The following is a 24,935-nucleotide window of genomic DNA, read 5'->3' as shown; positions in this document are numbered from 1 at the left end:
CACGTTTCGGGGAAAAAATTCTTTATGTCAGCGAAGATTTGTTAGAATTGTTGCATACGTCTTCCTTTTTGTAGACATATCAATAAATTTCTGTCAAGTTGTTTACCCCCTGATAATATCTATCTATAATCACCTTGAGCAGTGAGCAGGTGGGGGTGTCTGTCGACATGTCCTCAGTTATAACAAAACTAAATGGGCATCTTATTTTTGAACCGTCGTGTAATTCACCCCGTGACCACGCGGGGCGCTGTGGATCATGTGTTTTGTAGCCGCTGCCTGCTACAGAGACAGTTAGAGACAGCTATGGAAAGGCGAACGGAGAACTGTGTCTTTGTTATTTTGAAACTCTTGCCATTCTTACATATGACAGTAATTGTGGGGACTTGTGCATGTTCAAATTCCAGATGCGCGGCACAGCGACACGAAGATTTACACAGGTGAAGTATAGATTACTTTTTTTTTCAGATCAGAGATTATGATTGCCGTAGCCTGAGCTTGTGTGTGTGTGTGTGTGTGTGTGTGTGTGTATGTGTGTGTGTAGGTGTGTGTGTGTGTGTGTGTGTGCCATCGCTGTGCTGTACATGTAGCACTAAATCAATTCCCGAAATCGAGTGGCATCCCTCCACCTCTGCGTCTTCTAACTGTTTGGAAATCGTCCACGGGCACAATTCTTAGTGTATTCAAACCCCGTATCGGATACACAATGCGGCTATTAACAAATACATTGCCTCGCAAAGTTGTGCACTTGTCGGTCGGCTGCAGAAGGGCCCGGCTATGTCTGTACAGAGTTTGTTGCTATTACCCCTCCCCCACCCACTGGTGTTGTACTCTGTTCTAGAGGCCAAGATATGAATGTGATGTGAGGCACACTTCAAAGGAGCAGAGGGGTGTAGCTAGTACAGTACTCGTACAAAGCGAACCGATACCGCCGAACATCAAGTCCTTCAGTCGATCACGGGGTGATAACGGGTTTATAGCATCACACTGGTTTATAGCATAAGCCGGTTGCAATTTAGAAATGCATGATTGTATTGTCACGTGTGGTTCAGGTGAAGACTCCTCCGGCGCATTTATTGAGATGGTCAACAATGAGACTGATTGCATGCGTCATAGTTGTATCTTAGGATGTGTAATGTATATGTAACGCAGAGATCATTTCCTTAACTCTCCGTGTGATACTTTGAAACCCGCCACGCCGAATCGCTGCAGCCAAATTACAGCGGATACCGGCGTTTTGGGAAAAACAAATCTGATGCAATGTAAACTCCGTAGCCTGTCCCTGTTTGACACAGACTGTGGACTTACCACGAATGTTATAGGATTGAAAATTGGGATTAAATAGCGTAATGTAGCCGGTTATGCAGTCAGAATCATAACTCAAATATCAAAGGTGCATTTGCTGCTCTCTATTACTTATTTACACACGTATGCTTACATGTTTCACAGTTGTGATGTATACTCTCAAAGCAGTCCTGATGCAGTGTGACCGTTATATGAATACTGGAAAGTCTTAGTATTTAAGAATCTGATAACATTTAAGGCTGGTTAAGAAGGAGCAACATTTCATTGATGTCTTGTCAACATCAACATAACCAAATGTTGCCTGTGGAAAATTCATTTCTAAGTAATGGCAATAACCATCACTGTTTTTATTTCCAGTGAGTTATGGTTCTCAATAATAGGTCTATTGATAATGAAAACCTATATTCAGGCAAAAAACACTTTTAGAGCAAAGAAAGATATTTGTTACCATAGCTTTAAGTTGTATTTATTTTATGGGAAAGTTAGTTATGTTCACTGTACTATCACATGCCTAGTAATTTGAAAGATTCGTACCAAACCTTACCTCATTGCGTTCTCTCCCTGTAGGAGAACACATTCTGCAGAGGCATAAGCCGAGCTCTGCATCTGGTCGTCTGGTGGTGTGGTCGCCACGGAGACGTGGTGCATGGACGCCGCGGTCGTCGCCATGCGAGGCGTACGCGACAAGGGGGGCTACCCGGCCGTCCTTGGGGGCGGCTTCACCGAGGACGCCCCCCGACCCCCAGTCCCGGGAGAGGAAGGTGAGCTGGCGTTCGGCGAAGGAGGCCCGACAGCGCCGTCGCACGCCAACGCCAACCCCCTCCTCCTCCTCCCCTACTCCTCTAAGAGTGAGGCGTCCGTGGCCACGCCGCGGCGCCCCGACCTGGACCTGGGCTACGAGCCGGAGGGCAGCGCCTCTCCGACGCCGCCCTACGTCAAGTGGGCCGAGTCCCTCCACTCCCTGCTGGACGACCAGGAGGGCATCCACCTGTTCGCCCGCTTCCTCAAGCAGGAGGGCTGCGCCGACCTGCTGGACTTCTGGTTCGCGTGCAGCGGCTTCCGCAAGCTGGAGGCCAGCGGCGGCACCAACCAGGAGAAGAAGCTGAAGCTGGCCAAGGCCATATACAGGAAGTACGTGCTGGACGGCAACGGCATCGTGTCGCGGCGCATCAAGCCGCCCACCAAGGGCTTCATCCGGGACTGCGTGGCCAAGCTCCACGTGGACCCGGCCATGTTCGAACAGGCCCAGACCGAGATCCAGGCCACCATGGAGGAGAACGCCTACCCGCTGTTCCTCAAGTCGGAGCTTTATCTGGAGTACGCGCGGACGACGGGCGAAGGCGGCGGCGGCGGAGGAGGCGAGAGCCCGAGAAGCGCCGGCGCGGACCTGAGCTCCATCCCGGGGAACGCGGCGGCGTCGTCGTCGGGGCACTACCTGCCGACGCTGGCTGAGGACGAGGAGTGGCGGGCCGAGCGGGAGTCGTCCAGGAGGAGTCAGGACGGCGGCGAGCCCGCGGCGGCGTGCATCCAGGTCACCCAGAGGCTGCTGGCGGAGACGGCGTCGCAGCGCGTGGCCAACAGCTCGAGGTTGCAGGACGGTCGGGAGTACAGGTGAGCCCCCCATCACCTTCATTTCCCTCTCCTATCGTTCTGAACCCTATTGCTCCCTCTCCTAAGGCCTGAATCTATTTTCTACATTCTTTTAACAAGAGCTTTTTTATTTGTGCCTGTGTAATTCTTTCTGTAGACTTTTGGGATTATTTCCAGGGTAGTTTGATCAAATTCTGTAAAATACCATAGGTTATCTGCCTTGCATGACATACCTTTATTCAATAAGAACAAAATAATGCCAAGTGCCCTCAGTAATACATGAGCGTGCCTTGTACTTTATGTGTTATTGGATCCAGAGACTGTAATCGATAGAAAGAAAAACAATTCAAATTTATGCCATAAATACGATTGGCTCTAGCCACTGTTATTGATTAAAAAAAGGATTCAAATTCATACCATGTACTCTGTTCTTCCCTGCAAAAGGAATCGAGCAGGTCTATTTCTGTCAGCTGTGATCTAGATAGGATTTCCGCTTGCTGATAAAAGAGTGTTAGATGTGTGCGTGAGATTGCGGTGTGTTTATTTCATAATTCATTTGGGACTTACACCTCGGCTGTTCTGAGGATCTGAGCTTCTCTGACAGGCTGGAGAGGTTCAGGCTGGATCATGACTATATAGCCTTTCTTGGATCTAGGGCGGATGCGATCTGTCATCCACGCATTTTGTTGTTTGTTGGTTCGTTTGCAATGTTTTGTTTTTGTACTTTCATAAATGTGCTTCATATAAACTTCTTGTTAGGTATTCCAATAAGGCTGTCAGAACAAACGCATAGTAATAAGAATAACAATGATTCTAACAATTAGTTCAAAGTAGCTCAAGCAGCAACTCTTTGTCATTATAATTGTCAAGCTACTTGTTCTGGACTTTTCTGCATCAGTACCTCTGGGCATAGGCTTCATTAAGTCTGAATTAAGCATTGATTTGTAGAGAGAGCCTTCGAGTCCACTTGCTATCAGTCTTTCCCAGCTCTGGTCTGTCTGTAGTTGTATTGCTTTTTCTGGATGGCTCCATAAAAAACCCAAAACAACCTTTCCGGTCAAGTGCTGCATCTTATATCTGTGAAGAGCTCCACCACAGGTGCTCCTCTCACACGTTAAATCCGGTTATCTGGGAGACTGATACTGCTAAGTGAATAACCTTCAGTCCAGCCTCTGCCACAGTGCTCCCTGTGCAATGCTTGTGCTGCTGAATCCATAAGCATCCTGGGCCAAGCAGGTGTTTTGTGAGCACTACCTTCTCTTTGAGATTAATAATTCTGCTTATTTTGGGGATACACAGAGAAAAAAAAAAGAAAATGATGAAAACTTGAATTCCTCATTGTTTCTTTTTTGTGATATTACATCAATATGGTAAATGTTTTTAGGCAGGATCTTGTTTGATGATGTGGTAATAGTCGGGATTGATTTCATTCATTTATTTTGTCCAAGATTGTATGTAAAGAAACAACAAAATGGAGAGGCTTTATTTAGTATCAGCTTTCTGGAAAATTGTAGGCATAATAAGGGACATGAGGTGCCAATTCTCAGTTACTTTACTTTCCATAATGTCTGTTAATGCTGCTGATAGGTCTCAGCGCAGGTCAATCCAATTTGTCCGGCAGCGTGTTTACCGTCAGACATTCTCTGTGTTACTGTTGTATTTCTCTATGCTACTATTGTATTTGGATAGTGACTGTTTTATTGTCAGAAAATGAAGGCACATGGCTGCAGGTTAGCAGGTTGCAAGTGCAACTAGAGGTCATTTTCTGCTACACATTTCCAACAATGGATTGAAAATGGTCAAGGTTGGGTCATCGATTTGAAGCAGTTAAGTTAACTCAAGCTTGCACACTGTAGCCTTTCACTTCGGTGTATATAGACTGAAACCAATGCACCCATGGCTGCTCTTTTCCAGGTTTCTCCAGGTTTTCTCAGGATCAATTTGGTCTTTAGAGCATAACAATGAGAAGTATCACTGTCTACTGCAGTGCAAAAGTAAGCCCTACAGGCTTAAATTACATGGTGCAAGTTTAAGATTAAGTTTGATTTAAGGGGTTGTTTTGGAGACGGTCAGGGCACTGGGAAAAGCAACACATTAAGTCAATAAGAGTCAATAAGTGAATCGACCCTCTTGTAAACCAGCTGTCGAGTACTCAATTACAATAAATTGGCCCATAATTGATTATCTATCTCACACATTGACACCTCTTCAACCTCCGTAGGTTTGGACACTGACAGGCTCCGGACGCCGATCTTTTGTTTTACAGAAACATTTACAATAGGCTTAGCTCCAGCTATACTTTAACCACATGTAGTCCCAATAACTGAAAAGATCAAGGTCTGAATTCATTTTCATAGGTGCCTACATTCTTGAAAAGTTACAAAACGCATCGGGCGGAATTACGACAATGTCAACCCCAACCGAGTTATGAAACCTAATAACCAAGTGTAAATCTGCCTCTAATGTTTTTGTTTACTCTTTGTTGTTCTCCTCCAGACGCGCAGCATGGCCGGAGCCCGCCTTGCCGTACTACGTCAACAGCGGCTATGCCATGGCCCCCGCTGCCAGTGCCAACGACAGCGAGCAGCAGAGCATGTCCAGCGACGCAGACACCATTTCCCTCACCGATAGCAGTCTGTGAGTGTTCTCCTCACACACACGCGTGCGGCCACTCACAGGTGCTATACAGAGGTTAATGGCATCCATCGCCGCTCGCTCCTCAACCTTTAACCCCCCCCCCCCCTCAGAGGAGTTTAACAAAGCTGTAAGCGAGAATTCATGTCGCGGAAAATGAGTGGCGGCGCCATCAGAGTGTCTTCCTCCTCCTGTTCTCCTCTGCCGCATCGCACTTTGAAACGCTGAACCCATTAGCGGCGGTTAGCAGTTGTCTTCTGTTGCTAGTTATGGGCCATTACATTGTAGCAACTCCCGACTCCTCAACAGGAGATTCTGACACTAGAACGGGAACACTCAACACCCCGATTATCATGAATGCTGTTGTTATGGTTTCAATATCAAACGGTTCCTCCTTTATAGATTGAACCTGAAGGATCTTGGGTTCTATGTATTCATTCATAGCAATGAAAATGATATGAATTAGTGATTGAATTTATGTTACTTGCACCTCTGTTGCAATTACTGGCAATGTTTATTTTGAACGCGCGTCTTACGGAAAATGCCTTTTTGTCTTCCTCTTGTTGTTTGTTTGTTGCTGTTTTTTATTCCAGAGACGGGGTTCCACCCTACCGAAACCGCAAGCAGCATCGGCGCGAGATCCACGAGAGCGCCAAAGCAAACGGGAGAGTGCCTTTACCTCATATTCCAGTGAGTTATTTCGGAGGTTCAATCCCTTTCCCTCTCTCTAAACCTCACCCCCCCAACCCTGTCTCACTCACGCACGCACGCACACGCACACACACACACACACACACACACACAAACACACACGCACACGTCTCTCATTCTGCACCACCAGCACCATCACCACCTCCGCCACCGTTGAAGAGCATGCTCATAGGTGTAAGCTCTTGCGTGAAGCAGCGGAGCTGTGATGGATGTAAGAATAGCTGCTGCTGGCGTAAGAGAGGGCTGTCAGCAGTGTTACCTCTGTTAAGCTGTGTGTACCCAGCGCACTTGGAAGTGGGGACTCAGTAGCTCTGCTGGTCCGCTCCAAATTTTCTTATTTTATCCTGTTCAATTTTTTTTTGTTATAATTTTTTTTCTTATAAATTTCCTTTTTCCTCTTCTTCTTCCCTCTTCCCCCCGGTAAGGGAGCAGTAGCTTTAATTAGTCCCAGGAGTGAACCCCTTTTACTTCTACCCGATTAGGATGCACACCGCATCGACTGCCTATCGGAGAGCACGCGTCCCTCGCATGACCCCAGCTCTTCCTTTGGATCTGAATAAAAACCACCTCAATACATATATCTATTGAGTTTGATCCGCTGGGTTTGAAAACGCATGTAATCGACAATCGGGGGTTATGATATTTCTGGTCTATAATTCATGATTTATTATCATCCGGTTTCCGTTGGGTTTGGAAGGTCTTTAACTCTTGGTGTGTTATTACTATTCACAAATCGTTACAATTAAAATATAATAATAATCAAATATCTCAGTAGGCACATGCATCACGACACAGAGGCGAATTTGAGTAAGAACAATGTACAAAGAGAACATTGACCCATTCTTGGACCTTTTCAGTCGTCGGCGAGGTCATTCCATGAGACACAGGCCACTGGCCAATCTCCATCGCTTGCAGAGGTTGCGTCCCAGGGTGCAAAGGGCGACCCAGTTGCGTGGCTTGTAATGCATTGAGTGACTGCCTCCACGAGCAGAATAAGACAGGAGGTTCAACCTTAAGAAGGTTGGCAGATGAGTCCGATGTGGCGTCCACACCCACCCAGAGGGCTAACCCCAGTGAGAGGGATGAAGTGGCCTCCTTGCCTTGCATATGAACCGTGAACGGTTAGCCGGCCACTCAGCAAAGGTGAACCGTTGTTTATTCTTGACTGATGAGAGCAGATTTCTTGATCACACTCACAAACGACCGGCACTTTAGCTTGGTAATAGACGCACGCGATGGAACTAAGTAGGATTAAGTAGCTATGTGCTATGCAGCTGTATGAAGTCATTAGTCAGAGGAGGTGGGATACATTTGTCACAAATTGTGCATCGTGCATATCACAATGTGTGATATATTACTATATTCTGTGTTTATTAAAGAACAGAATTACCATTACAATTGCAAAGAAAATTGTCTTCTGGTGGATGTGAGTGGGTAGGGCCCTGGCTCTGGGTGCTACAGCCTGCTACTGGATGAGGTGTCACACACACACACACACACACACACCCTCACGATGTCGAAGGCTTTGGGGCGCCTCGAAATGCGCTACAAAAATTAAATGAATCATTTGCCGTCATTAACCGTGAAACCGGTCCAACAACAAGCCGATGGCATGTCGTTTGGCACTCCCTGCAGCGCACACATCGGATACCAAAGGACATCCACGTGGAGCCGGGCCGGTTTGCGGCGGACCTCATCAGCAGGCTGGAGGCGGTGCAGCGGGAGCGGGAGGCCCAGGAGCGCCTGGAGGAGCGGCTCAAGAGAGTACGGCTGGTAAGGAGCGGGCCCCGCTTTATTTCCCCAGAGGCTCTCGGGCTGTCTCTGAGAAATCATAGGGTTTTCACTTGACTTCTAGCTGCTGGTATTTTGAGTGAATGTTTGTGTGTGTGTGTGTGTGTGTGTGTGTGTGTGTGTGTGTGTGTGTGTGTGTGTGTGTGTGTGTGTGTGTGTGTGTGTGTGTGTGTGTGTGTGTCAGGGAGCCAACCACTCAATGCGATGTGGTGGTGCAGTCTTGTTCTTTCTGCTCTGCAGGAAATCCGATGGATATATAGATACGGATTAACAGTAGCCAATATGTTGTAGAAATCTGGGTGCATCTGCGTTTCCTTACGCTGCATGGGAGCCCAGTGGGAATGCCTTGGTGATGTCATGATGCATTATTGATGAACCGCAAACTGTTGGACTCCAAACAAGTGTCTACCATGAGATGACAGGGGGAAAAGAAAGGAAGCTGAATTGGTTAAAGCAGCTCCCAGCAAGCACTAGAAAATAGTGGACCAGAACTTTTGTTTTCTTTTGGATCGGCCAGCCATTCTCCAATGTATACAAGGTAGACGGATGGACCTACAACAACATGCAGTGTATCCAAATAGACTGCGTGTCAGTGCATCGATCTAATCTTTTCATTTAAAGGTTGTGTTACACCACTACTGTACGTAAATTGGAGCCAATCCAGCGTTCTCCCAGAACTACAATCCAATCTTTCTCAAGGACTCAGGGTCATTTAACCAGTTAAAAACCAGTATGTGTCCTGATTATAAGTTATCCTCTCACGCTGCCAACAACTCACTCAGCAATTACCACAGGGACCCAAATGTACTACAATGAAATAATGAATAACACACAAAAAACCAACAATGAACCCTTTGGCTATGAAATCCTTCATCATTGTGTTTTAGTTCTGCCAACGAGTGCTTCATCTCTGGAATTAGACCCTCTCTCTCAGTGTTTGTTAGCCTTATGTACTCCACTGCCTTTTTGATCTCGATTGGACCGCCATTAAGTGTTTTTTGTATGTTTTGAACCAAAATGGAAATTTGCTTCAGTAGTCAACCCCAAAGCAGAGATTTTCAGAGCCATTGGCATCCAGCCTCAGATGCAACATTGCTACAACTACAGGCAAAAGAAAATCGAACAAAAGTTGTCATTTACATATCTTAGAAACGGATCAAGAACATGAACTTTGCTGAGATTCTCTTTTTCCTTCAAATCAATGATTTTCTTTTCTGGCCGAGTGGCTCGTGTGAATCCAGCACATTCATTAGTAAACTCATATCTGGTGGTTTGCCAGCAGCCCTTGTCTAAATTTAATCAAATTTTGGTTAAAAAAATAGAATTAAGCACGAAATCCATTATCGCCATTCGTCTTTAAAGTGAATGTGTAACTCAAAACCCACTTATTCTTCAGTCCCTGTTATCTTGACATAGTCTCCAACAAGAAGTCAAACAGATGGATATAGCAGAATGGCAATCGCTTAAGGAGTGCAGAATGATTTAAAGTCCTGCACTATCATGTTGGTTTCACGTGGACTTCGGTAAATGTGCCTCTGAGGACAATATGAACAATGATCAGGACAATCATAATATTTATATTGAAATCTCTTCAGATCGTCTATCATATTCTCAAGAAGCAGGCAGCGCGACTCTTTGTCATGACTCTTGACTCTTTGACCGCCTATTAGTTTCACATTCCCAAACACTGGCCTCGTGCAGATGTGATTCATTATTCAGTGTCAGTGTTAACAGGTAGTATTGTTAAAGATTACTGGTTAATGCGTTTCATTATTGGCCCTGATGTGCCATATTGCAACGGTGAAGTGGGGGCCCTGTTTCTCATCCTTATCTCAGATCCTCTGTGTGAATGAGTAAAAATAAAACTCACCTCTTATTAATTAAAATAGTTTGATGTCCAACTTCCCAAACAACCAATTGCGGATGGCACGAACAGGGGGAGAAAATCGGACATCTGCAGGCTACAGTGATTATAACATTGAATATCGCAGCATTGTTTGGTGGCATTTGTCCTAATAGAAGGCCTAAAATAAATAGAAAAAAGGGTTTATAATTACTTCTGTGGTCATGAGTTAAAAAAAAAGTAATTTTAATTTTCTTTAGCAAAGTCTTTGTTATAAAGGTTTCATAATTATTTATTTTGACAAATATCCAAATATCTTTCCGTTTATAAAGAAAGACTCTTTCGTTGTTATTTTGATCGTCGTCTAGGAGGACGACGACCTCGAAAGCCACGCCGCACCACCGGCCAATCACAGGCCAGGGGCGGGAGCCCACTGCCAGCAGCCGCCGCACGGCCACGCCCACTACGCCCTCCTGCTGGGCGACGCCCACGAGGAGAACCCCGAGAGCATCCTGGACGACCACGTGCAGCGGGTCATGCGGACCCCCGGGGGCCAGACCCCCGGCACGGGGCGGCACTCCCCCATCCAGTCCCGCTCGCCGGACGGCCTCTCCTCCGCTGGGAGACACGCCCCCAAGGGGGACGCCGGTGTGGACTTCTACGCCTCAAAGAGCCGCAACTACGCGGACGGCATTAGCACCGTCTCCGTGGACCCCGGGGGCCACAGGTGGGCTGCGAGCGTCACACCTTTAGGTTTACGGACGGACGGACGGACGGACGGACGGATGGATTGTCAAAGACAGACAAAGAGATGGATAGATAGAAAGATAGATAGAAAGATAGACCAATAGACAGACAGACAGAGAGAGTGATAGACAGTTAGAGAGACAGACGGACAGACAGACAAAGATATAGATAGATAGACAGACAGACAAACACAGACAGACAGACAAGAAAGACAGACAGACAGACAAATATACAGACAGAGAAATAGAGAGTTAGATAGACAGATTGACAGTCAAATAGATATATAGTTAGATAGAAAGATAGATAGACAGATATATATATATATAGATAAATCGACAGGCAAATAGATAGATACATACCGTAGATTGACAGACAGGCAGCAATCTTACACATTCATCCTTGCTCAGGGGAAATAAGGTGTACGAGATCAATACTGGGAGAGAAATGGAATTTTTAACACGCATTCCTTTACCATGAGCCCAGCTCCCGTTCAGAGGGAACAGTCCAGTGTAACCCTCACGATACGACGCGGCGACGACAGTGAGCAGGTCATATTTTAAGTGTGTTACATCAAGATTTGATGTAACACACTTAAAATATGATGTAAACATGAGACAATACCAATGAATGGTATCGATAGATGTTCTTCCCCCATCAACATGTTCTTAAGTGAGTTTCTATTGGTCACTTGTTTTAGCACGAAAGGCTCAGCAGCGTTTTGCAAGCGGGCGTTGAAGAAGGCAGAGGACGTCCCGCTGGGACCCCCAGAGGAGCTGGAGCGGAACCACAAGATCCTGCTGTGGATGATGGAAGGAGAGAAGGAGTCAGGCCGGCACAAGAGGGGCCCCTATGGGTGAGTGACAGCCGCAGAGAGAGAGAGAGAGAGAGAGAGAGAGAGAGGGTGGGTGAGAGACAGACAAAGATATAGGCAGTGAGAGAGAGAGAGAGAGAGAGAGAGAGAGAGAGAGAGAGAGAGATGGCGTGAGTTTGTGAGTGAGTGAGAGACAGAGAAAGTCAGTTAGAGAGAGAGAATGACAGAGAGTGAAAGAGAGAGAGAGAGAGAGAGAGGGTGGGTGAGAGACAGACACAGACAGTAAGAAAGACAGAGAGAGATGGCGTGATTTTGTGAGTGAGTGAGAGACAGATAAAGCCAGTTAGAGAGAGAATTAGAGAGAGATAGAGTGAGAGAAATAGAGAGGGAACACGGATGGAGAGAGTGATAAAAAGAGGAGTGAGACAGAGACAGTTAGAGAGAGACAGAGAGAGATAGAGTGAATGAGAGACACAGAGACAGAGAGAGTGAGACAGAGAGAGAGAGAAAGTGAGTGAGAGAGAGACAGAGACAAAGAGGGTGGGTGAGAAACAGACAGAGAGAGAGAGAGAGAGGGTGGTGAGAGATAGACAGTAAGAGGTGGAGAGAGAGAGAGAGAGAGTGAGTGAGACAGAGACAAAGAGGGTGGGTGAGAAACAGACAGAGAGAGAGAGGGTGGCGAGAGAGAGAGAGGGGGTGGTGAGAGATAGATAGTAAGAGGTGGAGAGAGAGCGAGAGAGAGAGAGAGGGTGGTGAGAGATAGACAATAAGAGGTGGTGAGAGAGAGAGAGAGAGAGAGAGAGTGACTGAATGGGTGGGTGAGAGACAGACACAGATAGACATTAAGAGAGACAGAGAGAGATGGTGTGATTTTGTGAGTGAGAGACAGAGAAAGCCAGTTAGCGAGAGAGAATTACAGAGAGATAGTGAGTGAGAGACATAGAGAGAGAACATGGATGGAGAGAGTGAGAAAAAGAGGAGTGAGACATAGAGACAGACAGTTAGAGAGAGACAGAGAGAGATAGAGTGAATGAGAGACACAGAGACAGACAAAGTGAGACAGAGAGAGAGAGAGTGTGGGTGGTGAGAGACAGACACAGAGATATACACAGCAAGAGATGGAGAGAGAGATGGCGTGAGTTTGTGAGTGAGTGAGAGACAGAGAAAGTCAGTTAGAGAGAGAGAAAGACAGAGTGAGTTTGTGAGTGAGTAAGAGAGACATAGACAGACAAAGATAGATTGTGAGACCCAGAGAAGATTTAGTGAGCTTGTGAGTGAGAGTCATTGGCACAGAGACAGAGAGAGTGAGTGAGTTAAATTTGGCACAGAGTCCAATAAGTGGTTTTAGAACATGGTTTTGAATAGGAGTGACCTGTATCTGTGTATCCTGAGGGAAGGCGGTTATAATGGTGAACACACAGAGAGCTAGAGAAGAGAGACTGATGGGGTTTCTTATTTTGGAAGTGTTATTTTTGTCGTCTTTCTATTTTCCATGAAAAGCTCAATAAACCAAGGGCACACAACAAATGCACGATAAACTAATATTTGCTAGCATGCGAGCGAAAAATAAATACATAATTTGAATCTTGAGTGGTGAGGTTTCTGCTGTTCAAACGCGCACACACACACACACACACACACACACACACACACACACACACTGCAGGAAGGACAACCAAACGATGTTGTGTTCCCAGGAGCGCCGCAGGGAACAACAACAACGGCGGCGGTATTGGCGTCGCCGTCTGCAACGCGCGGCCGTCCCACCCCTTCATCCAGGACCCCACCATGCCCCCCAACCTGGCGCCCAACCCCTTGACCCAGCTGGAGGAGGTGCGTCGGCGGCTCGAGGAGGAGGGCGTCGGGGGCGGAGCCACAGCCGCCGCCCAGCCCAAGCAGAGGTGAGGAGGGCGGGGATTCTTGTTCTTCTTCCCCATTCTTGTTTTCCATTCAATGGTTCATGCCTTTGACGACGTAACCAGGAGTCATCGAAGCGCTAAGCCGACGCACCGTTAAGGTATTAGTTATGGTCCCACGTCGTCGCAAATGCAATGACAACGCAGACGACGTGGTCGTTGCCTCGACGCAGTCGTGAACCCGTTTTGGTTCTGCGTCGGGTTTTAGCCAGCGGACCAATCACAGCCCTTGCTGCGTCGTGTCGCCTCGATGCAAAGTTAACATTTCTGGGAGGCGCTCGTCAGGCCCTTGCGCTGGACGCAAGAAGGGTCCGCAAGGACGTAATGGGTCAGAACCCGCTTGTGTTGCGTCGATGTGGAACCATAAGTAAGCTTTGAGAGCTAAGTGGTTGCTAGATTAGGTGATGAGCTGTTTGTCAATACTGTAATACCGGCGTCTCTTTGGCTCCGTTCACACTGCAAACTGGAGTGCTCAACTAGGATTTATTGCTTGGAATTGTTTTTTTCTGTTTGGCTCTTTGCGTTATTTTTCTAAAGGTGGCGAATATCAGAGGCCGGTGGTAACTGCTCACAGTCCGAACCGACCCGCATGCACAAAAGAAACGATAACAAAGACGTACGGCTCTTTGTGGAGCGATGGCTACATCTTCTGTACTGAAGCGTGTGTGTGTGGGCGCGGAGTAGGAGACGAGAGCGCTGGGATCATTGTGTGGAAGGCTTCACTGGAGCAGCAACTTCAGGATGTCAAGGGCTACTTTAAACAACATTAGTACTGTGAAGGACTACTACTACTGTCTGTTCCCCTCCATCGCAGCTGTGCTCCATTTTCACTTAGCGACTCCTACCAGTGCAGTGAAATAAAGTTGCATGAGTTCTTATATGACTGTTCAGGCATTGACAGGTTGCAGTTCTAAAAATCTGACCTGGTTCTTACCCTTTGGACCACAAATGAAGGTTTCCCAAATTAAGAATTGAAAATATCAGATTCCTTGTGATTTGTGCTGTACACATTTTTGAAAAAATTTAATCTTTGTCACATATGAGCAAACCACCTTTGGGTTCGGGACACTTTTGGGTTGCAGTGTGAACAATGCCAGTGCGGAGTAAGATCATTCTCCCTTGGATTACATACCGAGCAACTCTCCCATTGGTCAGGTCCTGCTGGCAGTCACATACTGTACATCCTCGCGTCGAAGGCGGGATCAAAGCAGCGTGATGCGTGTTGGGCACGGTGTTGCCGGTGGGGTTAGACGGGGGCTGTGTCTAACCAGCAGGGTTTGCGGTCGCCCCCAGGTATGTGATGGAGGTGATCCAGAGGGGCCGCACGGCCATCAGGCCGGCCCTGTTCCCGCCGCTGGATGAGGTGCCCGCCGTCTCTGACTGCAGTCTCTCCGAGCCTGAGTACGTCCCCATCCTCGCCTCCTCCCCTATACCCCAACCCCGATCCACCAACCCACCCTGGCTCCTTATGTCATTGGTCACCTAGGGCGCCCACGTCATAGCCGACATGACCACCGCCCATGAGGTCACAAGATCAATCCGTTTGGCATGGATCACATGACCACCCCTGTGTCACAGCTCACATGACCCATGCCCCCAAACCCTGTGTCATAGATCACATGACCCATGCCCCCACCCTGTGTCATAGATCACATGACCCCTGCCCCCCACCCTGTGTCATAGATCACATGACCACCCCAATATCATTGGTCCCATGACCCCCTTGATGCCGTAGTTCATAGCTCCCACATCTCTCAGCCGCCTGCTGTTTTTAGCTTGACCTTGTGGTTTGTCCAAAGACACTGAAAGTAAACCTTGATGGGTGATCCCAGCAGCCCATTCACTTGACTGTAGTTTGGGCTGTTTCATGTGCTAGTGGTTTGATTACTTTTCTTATGACTTTCAGTAATGTGTGGACCCTTCACACAATTGAAAGCAATTTCCTAAAAGCCGTTCACTGTAATGCACTATGTATGCACTCTATGCTTATTCAGGAGAACCCTGTTCCTGCTGAATATAAATGACGATGTTGATGAAATAGGATGCATTTCCCATGTGGAAGGGAGGAGGCCGCAGTGGTAAAAAAAAATTAACATTATTATTTTTTTATCTAAAATATATCATAGATGTTTAATATACAATAAATATTATATTACATATATAACAGTGAATAGAGACGTGGGAGTTGGACAAAGGGCAGAAGAGAGGCCTTGAAGGATCGCTGGTCAGAATATAACCCGGGTCGCCTCAAGGCGTATCGCCCACATGGTTTTAATGCACTAGCGGGTGGAGATATAAATGTGGATATTTCAACATTTACAGATGAAGATGTCTGACCTGCTCACTGTCGTCGCCGCGTTGTATCGTGAGGGTTACACTAGACTGTTCCCTCTGAACGGGAGCTGGGTTCGTGGTAAACATCACGATGTGCCCCGTGTTTACTGAATAACCACTGCATTGCATTCAAGCAGAAGCCATTAAGGCGCATGTTTGTAGATAATTATGTACTCAACTGGACTCCCTGTGTTATTAGATGGCGGTAACAGCAAGTCAATTTAAAAACATATTCACAACCTTTTCTGATCGTTCATACAAATATTAAAAGGAGCTCAATTCGCACAAGCACAGCTTCTCATTTTGTACCAGCTCAGAATGGCTGAGATCGATTCGTTTCTGACCCCTTGACTCATGTATGCAAACTGTTGGCAGGCAGATAAAAGCAATTTTCTTTCATGTTGGATCAAACCACACAATTCTTAGAATTCATCTTCAGGGCTGATTTATGTTCTGCTTGCACAATGGCACTAGAAAGCCTTTTTAATTGTCATGCACAAATTAACAAATTTGATCTAAGTGTATTCACTGCAGTAGTTTTGCAACACTGTTATCAGTTACATTTTTGCACCAAAGAAACGCGTCAAACAACCAAAACAACTGGACTGATTTGAATCAAACAACAAAGCCTGCCATAGCTTGCCACACTAAGCCTATACATTGAGCTATCACGGAATATCAAAATATACAGTTTGAGTGACCTTTCAATCCCATTAGCACTGACTGTACTGTGTGAAGCACAGCGGCATCGGGTTCAATCTAGAGGCATTCCATCACATGTTATCGTTAAATCTTCCCAGGTCCTCGGTGGGCTTCCTGTCATCTGTGGGTCGGGCTATAGGGAAATTATATGTTGGGAAATAAGTATTCGGTTAGACACGCATAATGCATTTCAATAACGGATGCTTCAGTCATGCATGCGGCTTCGGTTGTAGCCGTTATCGCTTTCTGTGGGTAGTCGTCAGTGATGCTTTCCCCGATATTGTGTTTTATCGTCCTCTTTTATGCTCGTAATAACACAGATGCTCTGTTACTTACTGTGTCGTGACTCAGAGAGGGAGAGAGACAGACGAAGACCGAGAGAGAGATGGAGGAGAAGAGAGGAGTGAAGAGAGAGGGAGAGAGAGAGAGGAAGAGGCCTGTCTGATAATAATCATAGTGCTCCCTACATTGAAACAAGCTCTGTGAGGTGACACTGAGAAGTCCCACCAGAGGTAGAATTGAACGTGCCATATTGCAGCTGGATACATACATCTATTTACAGTGTCTATTGTATCAACCCATCTATCCATCTATCTTATCTATATTTCTCTATCTGCTTTATAGACAGATACATACCGCCACACTTTTATCACGTGTTTTACAGTATTTGTCTCACTTTCTTCCAGACACAGAGCGGCGAGGAGGCAGCCGAACGAGAACACCACGGTGGCCTACTACTTCTGTGGAGAACCCATCCCCTACCGGACGTCCGTGAAGGGCCGGGTGGTCACCCTGGGCCAGTTCAAGGAGCTGCTCACCAAGAGAGGCAGCTACAGGTACAAACTGCAGTGTATGTGTGTGCGTCTTATGCCTCGTTTCCACCGAGTGGTGTGTTACGGTTCTGTGCGGTACGGTGCGGCACGGTAGCTTATATCTGCGAAAAGTTGGGCAGGGTCCCAAAATAAGCGCGCTGAGCCGTACCTATTTTTCGGCCATCCGGTTTAAACCCCGCCCTATGTTACGTATTGTAAGCACATCAGCTACCCCCACATAGCCACAAGGAAGCAGGATCGAACACATAAGCTGCAATTACTATACATAGCCAGAAGGGGAGCAGGACCAACATACAAGCTGTAATAACTACTCCAGCCACAGAAGGCAGCATCTTTAAGACAGACACGGAAGTCGGAGCCAATACGTCACATAGGCCACGCCTACTTGATACAAACACGGAGCGGGAGTCAGATCAGGTCAGAAACCCATGGCAGCCCCGTTGGTAGCCCCGTGGCTAGAAGATAGGTCAGCCGTGGGTCGCTCCACGCGCGTGTTGAATACAATTCCCCTCCTTTTGCTTCATAGTTACCATACCGAAACACTTTAACACCTACCATAAGGGTACTGCCAGCGGTGGAAACGCGAGCCGGATTTGGCGTAAACCGAGCTGTCCCGCTCCAAGCCGCACCGACCGAACCTCACCGCTCGGTGGAAACAAGGCACTCATCTCGTCTTTCCGAGAGTGCCCGTATCCGGGCCCCACCCCTCCCCCCCGTGAGCAATAACATGTGAGAAAGCACATCCATAAAACCATACGATTCTCAACTTTTACTCCATCATAACCATTGTTGGCTATTGTTACGACCCCTCCTGTGGTGTCCAGGGGGAAGAGGGGAGCAACAATTAATATTAAACCGGTTGTTTAAAGATCGAAATAGAGTAGCAGGATGTAAACCAATATACCATTTATTGCCCATAAATGAGTCCTATGTTCAGACGGAAACAAACAATAACACTATCCCTCCACTGAGGGAGCAATGCCACGACGAAGAGCACCACGTAAGCTCTGACTCGCGACCGACAGCGACCCAAACTCTGTTCGCCTATCTGGCCCACTGGCCCCGTCTGCTTTCATCCTTGCAGCTTTGTAGCAATCCACCTGATTGCTGAGGGGCTGCAGGTGTGTCTGACCAGCCCGATGGGGAGGGTGGCACCTGGAACAGTACACAAGACAGCAGAGGAAAAACACACACGTAACACCCCCTCCCATAAGTGCAAACCAAGTTTGCTACATTTAGCACGATCCCCGATAAAACACACTACACAGAATCAGAATCATCAGAATTATCTCCTCCCTTTTAACGTTTCTTCTTCTTTCTTACCCACGGGACAGGGCATCAGCCACCACATTGTCGGTCCCCTTGTTGTGCCTAATCTCAAGGTTGTAACCTTGCGCCAATAGGGCCCAACGCATCAGTCGCTGGTTGTGGTTGTACATCTGCGTCAGGAAGACAAGAGGGTTATGGTCTGTGTATACAACCACGGGAGACGGACTGGCACCAACATATACTTCAAAGTGTTGAAGCGCGAGTAGCATAGCCAGGGTCTCCTTTTCAATCGTGGAGTAGTTTAGTTGATGACGTTTGAACTTGATCGAGAAGTTGCACACTGGATGACACACGTCACCCTCCTCATCCTGTATTAGCACAGCACCAGCTCCTGAAGCACTCGCATCAACCTCCAACTTGAAAGGACGAAAGAAATTAGGCGCCGCCAGGACAGATGCACTACAGCGAAGAGACTTGGCTGCCTCAAAGGCATATTGACACTCAGTACTCCATATAAATGGAATCCTAGTGCTACACAGACTGGTTAAAGGATTAACTACCACCGAGAAGTTTTTGCAAAAACACTGGTAATAACCAGCCATACCCAAAAACCATCGTAGTTCACGCCTTGACGTGGGAACCGGATAGGACAGCACGGCCGAGATTTTAGCGTCTACGGGCCGGACCTGCCCGTGGCCGACCTGTTTCCCCAGGTATGTAACCATGGCTTTACCGAACTCGCATTTGGCTAGGTTAAGGGTCAAGGATGCTTCCACAAGCCGCTCAAACACTGCCGTCAAGCTAGCAATATGACTGGCCCAATCGCTTGAGTACACGACGACATCATCAAGATAAACACTACAGTTCCTGACATTCCCTAGCACCAGGTTCATCAGCCGCTGAAATATGGCAGGTGCATTCCTCACCCCAAATGGCATAACGGTATAACGGTATACTGCAGGAAGTGGTCTGGGGTAACAAACGCTGAGATCTCAGAGTCTCTGGGTGTTAATGGAACCTGCCAGTACCCTTTCAGCAGATCGAGCTTTGTAATAAATGTAGCCGGCCCAATACTATCTATACAGTCCTCCATGCGAGGCAAAGGAAATGAGTCTGACACCGTAACTGCATTAACCTTACGATAGTCGGTACAAAACCGTGAGGTGCCATCAGATTTAGGAGCCAGCAAACAAGGGGAACTCCAAGGACTACAGCCAGGCACAGCTAAACCATTTTCCAACAGATAGTCAGCTTCCTTTTTCATCAGCTCTCTTTGGCTAGTGGACAACGGTACGCATGCTGTTTAATGGGAGATGCAGTCCCCACATCGATGTCATGTTTTAATACGTTGGTGCTAGATGGTACGTCACTAAACAGGGACAGGTGGGAGCGCAACAAAGAAAATATCTCTTGTCGCTGATCTACAGGAAGATGGTTCAGATGGGTGTCTATTTTCGACAAGAACTTTGTGTTAGACAGCCTACCACTCTGCTGATCACTGCCCAGTACTGCCAAACCATCGTCAGACCAGGTTTCCACACAAACCAGGGAAGTAGATGTCTCGCCGGGGGCAGTAGTCTCCAGAGTTTTTTCCTGCTCCCCCCGGACAGCTTCTCTGGAATGATAGGATTTGAGCATGTTAATGTGGCACAATCGCACCTTACACCTGCGCTCAGGTGTGTGGATAACGTAGTTTGTGTCAGACACTTTGCTCTTTATGGCATACGGGCCTGAAAAACGGGCAGTAAGAGCAGAGCCAGGCGTCGGTAACAGTACCAAAACTCTCTCACCCGGTTCAAACTCACGCTTAACCGCTTTCCGGTCAAACCGTTGCTTCATATTCTCCTGAGAGGAGGAGAGGGCCACTTTAGCCAGCGCAGAAGCATGACGTAAACGCTCCCTACACCGTGATACAAGATCTTGAACAGTAGTCTGTTGAGAAATATTACACAAGAACTGTTCCTTTAATACCTTCAGGGGGCCCCGCACATCATGCCCGAACACAAGTTCAGCCGGGCTGAACCCCAGGGACTCCTGTTTGACTTCACGTATGGCAAACAGTGTAAATGGGACACCCTCATCCCAGTCCCTCCCTGTATCATGACAGTACTTACTCAGCACAGACTTAAGAGTTTGATGCCAACGCTCCAGCGCCCCCTGCGACTGTGGATGATACGCACTAGAGACTGAATGAGTGATGCCCAGAGACTGCAATGTTTGCCTAAAAGACCTTGACAGGAAATTAGTTCCTTGATCAGTTTGCACAACTTTCGGTAACCCAAACGTGGTAAAGAACTTGATTAATGCTGCTGTGATGGCAGGTGCAGTAATTTTTCGCAGTGTAATGGCCTCAGGAAAACGGGTGGCAACGCACATTACTGTTAACAAAAACTGGTTACCAGACTTTGTCCTCGGCAATGGACCAACACAATCGACCAACACACGTTCAAAGGGTTCACCAACAGCAGGAATAGGGTGCAAAGGGGCCGGCAGAACAACCTGATTTGGCTTCCCAACCACCTGGCTGGTACTACATGTTTTGCAGAAGCGGGCCAATTCTGTCTTCATTCCTGGCCAGAAGAAATGTTTTAGGATACGATCATAGGTTTTAGTGACACCAAGGTGACCAGACCAGGGATGTTTGTGCGCTACCTCTAGTACATGCCGCCGGTATGCAACAGGAACCACTATCTGACACACTGGTCCCCAGCCACCAACTGAATTGGTTTTACCTAGCGGCGAAATCCACCTCTGCATCAAGACCCCGTTATCTACAGAAAACGACTGACCCTCAGTACACTTACTGACATCCTCCACAGCTGCAAAACATTTCCTTAAAGATGGGTCACCTGATTGGGAGCTGATGAGGGCTTCACGTGTCAGTGGCAGCACATGATCAGCAACGGGGCCTGCCCCACTTCCACACTTTCCGTTTCCCCCGTAGGTGGCAACCTGTCCTCAGATAAGGCAGAACCAAAAACAGAGTCAGACAGATCAACGTCCTGATCTTGTTTACTGGCTTGAGCCCTAGTTAACACGCTAACTGAAAACAGATCGGGGTGAAATTGGGCCAGATCATCATGTCTAGATTCCGCAATAGGGATGTCGACAACCTCGGGTGATGGATATACTCTACCCCCAGCTGTGTCGTTACCCATGATAAAGTCAACACCATCGATGGGGAACGAGAGACGCACAGCTACCGGGAAGAAACCAGTTTTAAGGTTAGACTGGACGTGAATGCGGTGAAGAGGTGCAGGTACAAAACCCATCCCAATACCTCTTACGATTGTGCTCGCATCACAGGCAGACTCTGCGCTTACGGGCAGCACGGCGGAAAGGATGAATGACTGGGAGCCATCGGTGTCTCGCAACACTGTGACAGGACGCTGATCATCCGCTTCACCCGTGAGCGAGACAAATGCAGGGAAAATGAAAGGTCTGAAACACTCATCAGGTCCTGCTTGACTGGGGGATCGTGAACAACTGGCTACTGTTTTAACTAGCCCCACACCCTTGGGCTTTGAAATTGCCGTCTGCTGCCTACGTTTCCACGCATTGCAGTCGGCAACTAAATGGTCAGTCTTCTGACAGAAAAAACATTGCCTATCTGTCTTAGGACTAGAGAGAGATGTACCAGCACGTGGAACACGCGTGTCACTAGACCTAAGAGCAGCCTTACGGTGAGTGGAGGACTCGTGCCTAAAAAAGGCGCTTTTGTGGGTGAGAGCGAATTTATCAGCAAGGATAGCCGCTTGCCGTAGAGTAGATACTTTCTGCTCATTTAGGTATACTACGGTCCGCTCAGGCACACAGTTTTTAAATTCCTCCAATAACATCAGCTCACGCATCGAAACAAAGTCATCCGCCTTACAAGTTGAACACCACCGGTCAAACAGTATCCCCTTCTCCCTGGCCAAGTCAGCGTATGTCTGGCCTGCTGTTTTCCTAAGGCTACGAAAACGCTGTCTATACGCCTCAGGCACCAGCTCATATACCCGCAATATCGCGCTCTTTACTTTCTCATAAGAGAGGCCGTCCTCCAGAGAAAGAGAAACGCAAGCCTCCTGAGCCCTACCTGTTTACCTACATTGTAGCAGTGTTGCCCCCACATCCTTCGGCCAGTGCAGAGCAGCGGCAATGCGCTCAAACGCACCAAAATAACCCTCAACTTCAGACTCTCGAAAGACGGGAACCAAAGAAATGTTCCCACCCACATCAAAAGTGCCAGAAGAAACAGACGACCGTGCGCCAGACGAAGCTGAGCTAGACCGTAGTTCCAGCTCGCGCATCTTGACAGCGGTCTCTGCCTCCAACCGTTTTAACTCCAGCTTCCTCCGGAGCTGAAATTCACGCTCCCGTTCCTCCATCTCCAGCTGGAGACGAGCTAAACGCAGCTTGACCCGGGCGTCCATTCTGGAGCCAGGAGTCGTTTCGACAGACAATGGGTCAAAACGCGGCAACGTAAACTGCTTATCGTCCATGCCACCACGTTTTGCACCTGGGGTCACGTTCAAAATGGCTCGTGGCTCAATCGCTTCCCCCCCCCCCCCCCCCCGAAACTCGGAGTGGACCTCCCCTGCGGAGACAGCCATGGCCACGGCCACCGTCGCTGGTAGACTACAAGCTCCCCTTTCCACTAACCCATCCACCACGGCAGCTTTCAGTTCCTTCTTAAGGAGAGAGACCGAAACTTGATTACCGTAGTGGTCGGCAATCGCAAATAAGTCAACTTTTCTACTGTTGTCTAGTTTACACAGCGCAGGCTCCGCCACAAACTCCTCCACGCTAAACGCTGTCACACCCGCCATCACGCCGGCAATAGCGCTTAGCCGCTAGGCTAAGCTACCAACCATTTAGCGTGTAATCCACTCACTCCGGGGCAGACGTAATAACTATTAACACCGGACGCTGCACACACAAACAAACCCAACCTTACAATGAACAAACATCCCCCAGACCCTACATAGCGAGGAACTAACCTGTCTATCTTCTGGTGCGTGCCGGGCTCGAGGCGACTTGAAAGGCAAAACTTCAGCGACCGGAGTCCTGAAACGCCTACCTCCGTCGGGGAACTCGGTCCCCGCCCAGGATTTACTCAGAAAATAATAAAGGAAAAACAAAAAACAAGTGTCCGATGGAGGAGCCGCTGTGCGACCCAGCTGGACACTTCTGTCTAACTGAGGGAGTTGTTATCAACCTGTGAAGGCGGGACCGTGCACACCCGGACGCCAATACTCACCGTGAACCACCGGAAGTGACTTTTCACTTTGAAAACAAACTAGTTAAAACAACTACCAACATCTCTACTAATTTCTTTAAACAATATAATATCCCGGATGAGCCCCCATATTGTTATTGTCAGCTATATTGAACGCCAACCCCAAACAGACTTATAAGCGTGCAAAACCTGCGCTTTATTATGTATTTCATCACCATATTTTTCAAAATATCTACACAAACCATATATCATAAGAACTCTAATTATGGCACATGAAAGATGATAAATTTGCGATGCTTAGACTTGATATCATTTAATTATATTTGCCCTGACCTTTCAATAGAGGGGCCAAATTATGAAATTGAACAATCGGCCCTCGACATATCCACTGGTTTTTGTCACATCAAATTTATATTTTCATGTTTGTGTTGGTTTGCCTGTGTTAAATTTTTTTTATTTGGAGACTCAGCTTAAACCTACCTCTACCAAAACCTCTCTATCTTCGCTCTACTTAACTTTACTAAGATCAGATCTTGACCCAGGTGACACAGGTACAGGGCCACCAACTGATAATGCACTCTAAAACATGACATTTATTTCAGGCAAAATCTTCAGACAAATTATGTCTTCAATTCATGCTGTGTGAAAGCTTATCGCACTCTGACCCAGTAGGATCCACGTTGTCGTGAGCATCAGTTTCTTTGATTAATGTGAAAATTTAAAATGCAAATTACGTGTGTGACATGATTGCTAAAATATGTGGTGCTTAAATCTCATTCAAATTCAGGAACACAGTGAGATAACTGATTATGTACTCCACAAAGTCGCAAATCGAATTAAACTGAGATAAATTTCTTTCCTTTTTTTTCTCCAGGTTTTATTTCAAGAAGTTAAGCGATGAGTTTGATTGCGGGGTGGTTTTCGAGGAAGTGCGTGAAGACCACGCTGTTTTGCCCATCTTTGAAGAGAAGATTATCGGTAAAGTTGAAAAGATCGACTGAGTCCGAATCAAGACGTACAGTGTATGTTTCTGATGGAACGAGCAAGAAGTTGGATGGGAGAGAGAAAGTGTTTTTAGAGTGAGAGGTGCAGGAAAGTGGGAATGGGACAGATAAGAACAAGCTCCCAGTGGTTTGTAGGGGCTACTAGTGGGATTGGATCAAGGGGTTCATGGTCCTTAATGCTGAGTGCAGCAGCAAGTGGTACAAGAGGAAAGACTTTGGGCTGAATT

The 24,935-nt window shown here is 47.3% G+C and overlaps 1 protein-coding gene across 1 annotated transcript; it reads left to right on the top strand.

The window, feature by feature from the left end:
• Window positions 1–376: 376 nt before the first annotated feature.
• axin1 (axin 1) lies at window positions 377–24,705 on the top strand (the record flags this gene model as incomplete). Its single annotated transcript, XM_079745724.1, has 11 exons — window positions 377–437; window positions 1,870–2,913; window positions 5,389–5,529; window positions 6,120–6,216; window positions 7,873–8,010; window positions 10,240–10,598; window positions 11,316–11,471; window positions 13,127–13,330; window positions 14,639–14,746; window positions 17,068–17,217; window positions 24,579–24,705. The coding sequence occupies exons 2-11, from the start codon at window positions 1,949–1,951 to the stop codon at window positions 24,703–24,705; spliced, it is 2,445 nt and encodes an 814-aa protein (XP_079601850.1). The 5' UTR covers window positions 377–437; window positions 1,870–1,948.
• Window positions 24,706–24,935: the final 230 nt, after the last annotated feature.

This window comes from Pollachius pollachius, assembly GCF_949987615.1.
Source record: "Pollachius pollachius genome assembly, chromosome: 11".
In the NCBI taxonomy this organism is placed as follows: Eukaryota; Metazoa; Chordata; class Actinopteri; order Gadiformes; family Gadidae; genus Pollachius; species Pollachius pollachius.
This window is presented reverse-complemented; position numbering and strand designations above follow the sequence as displayed.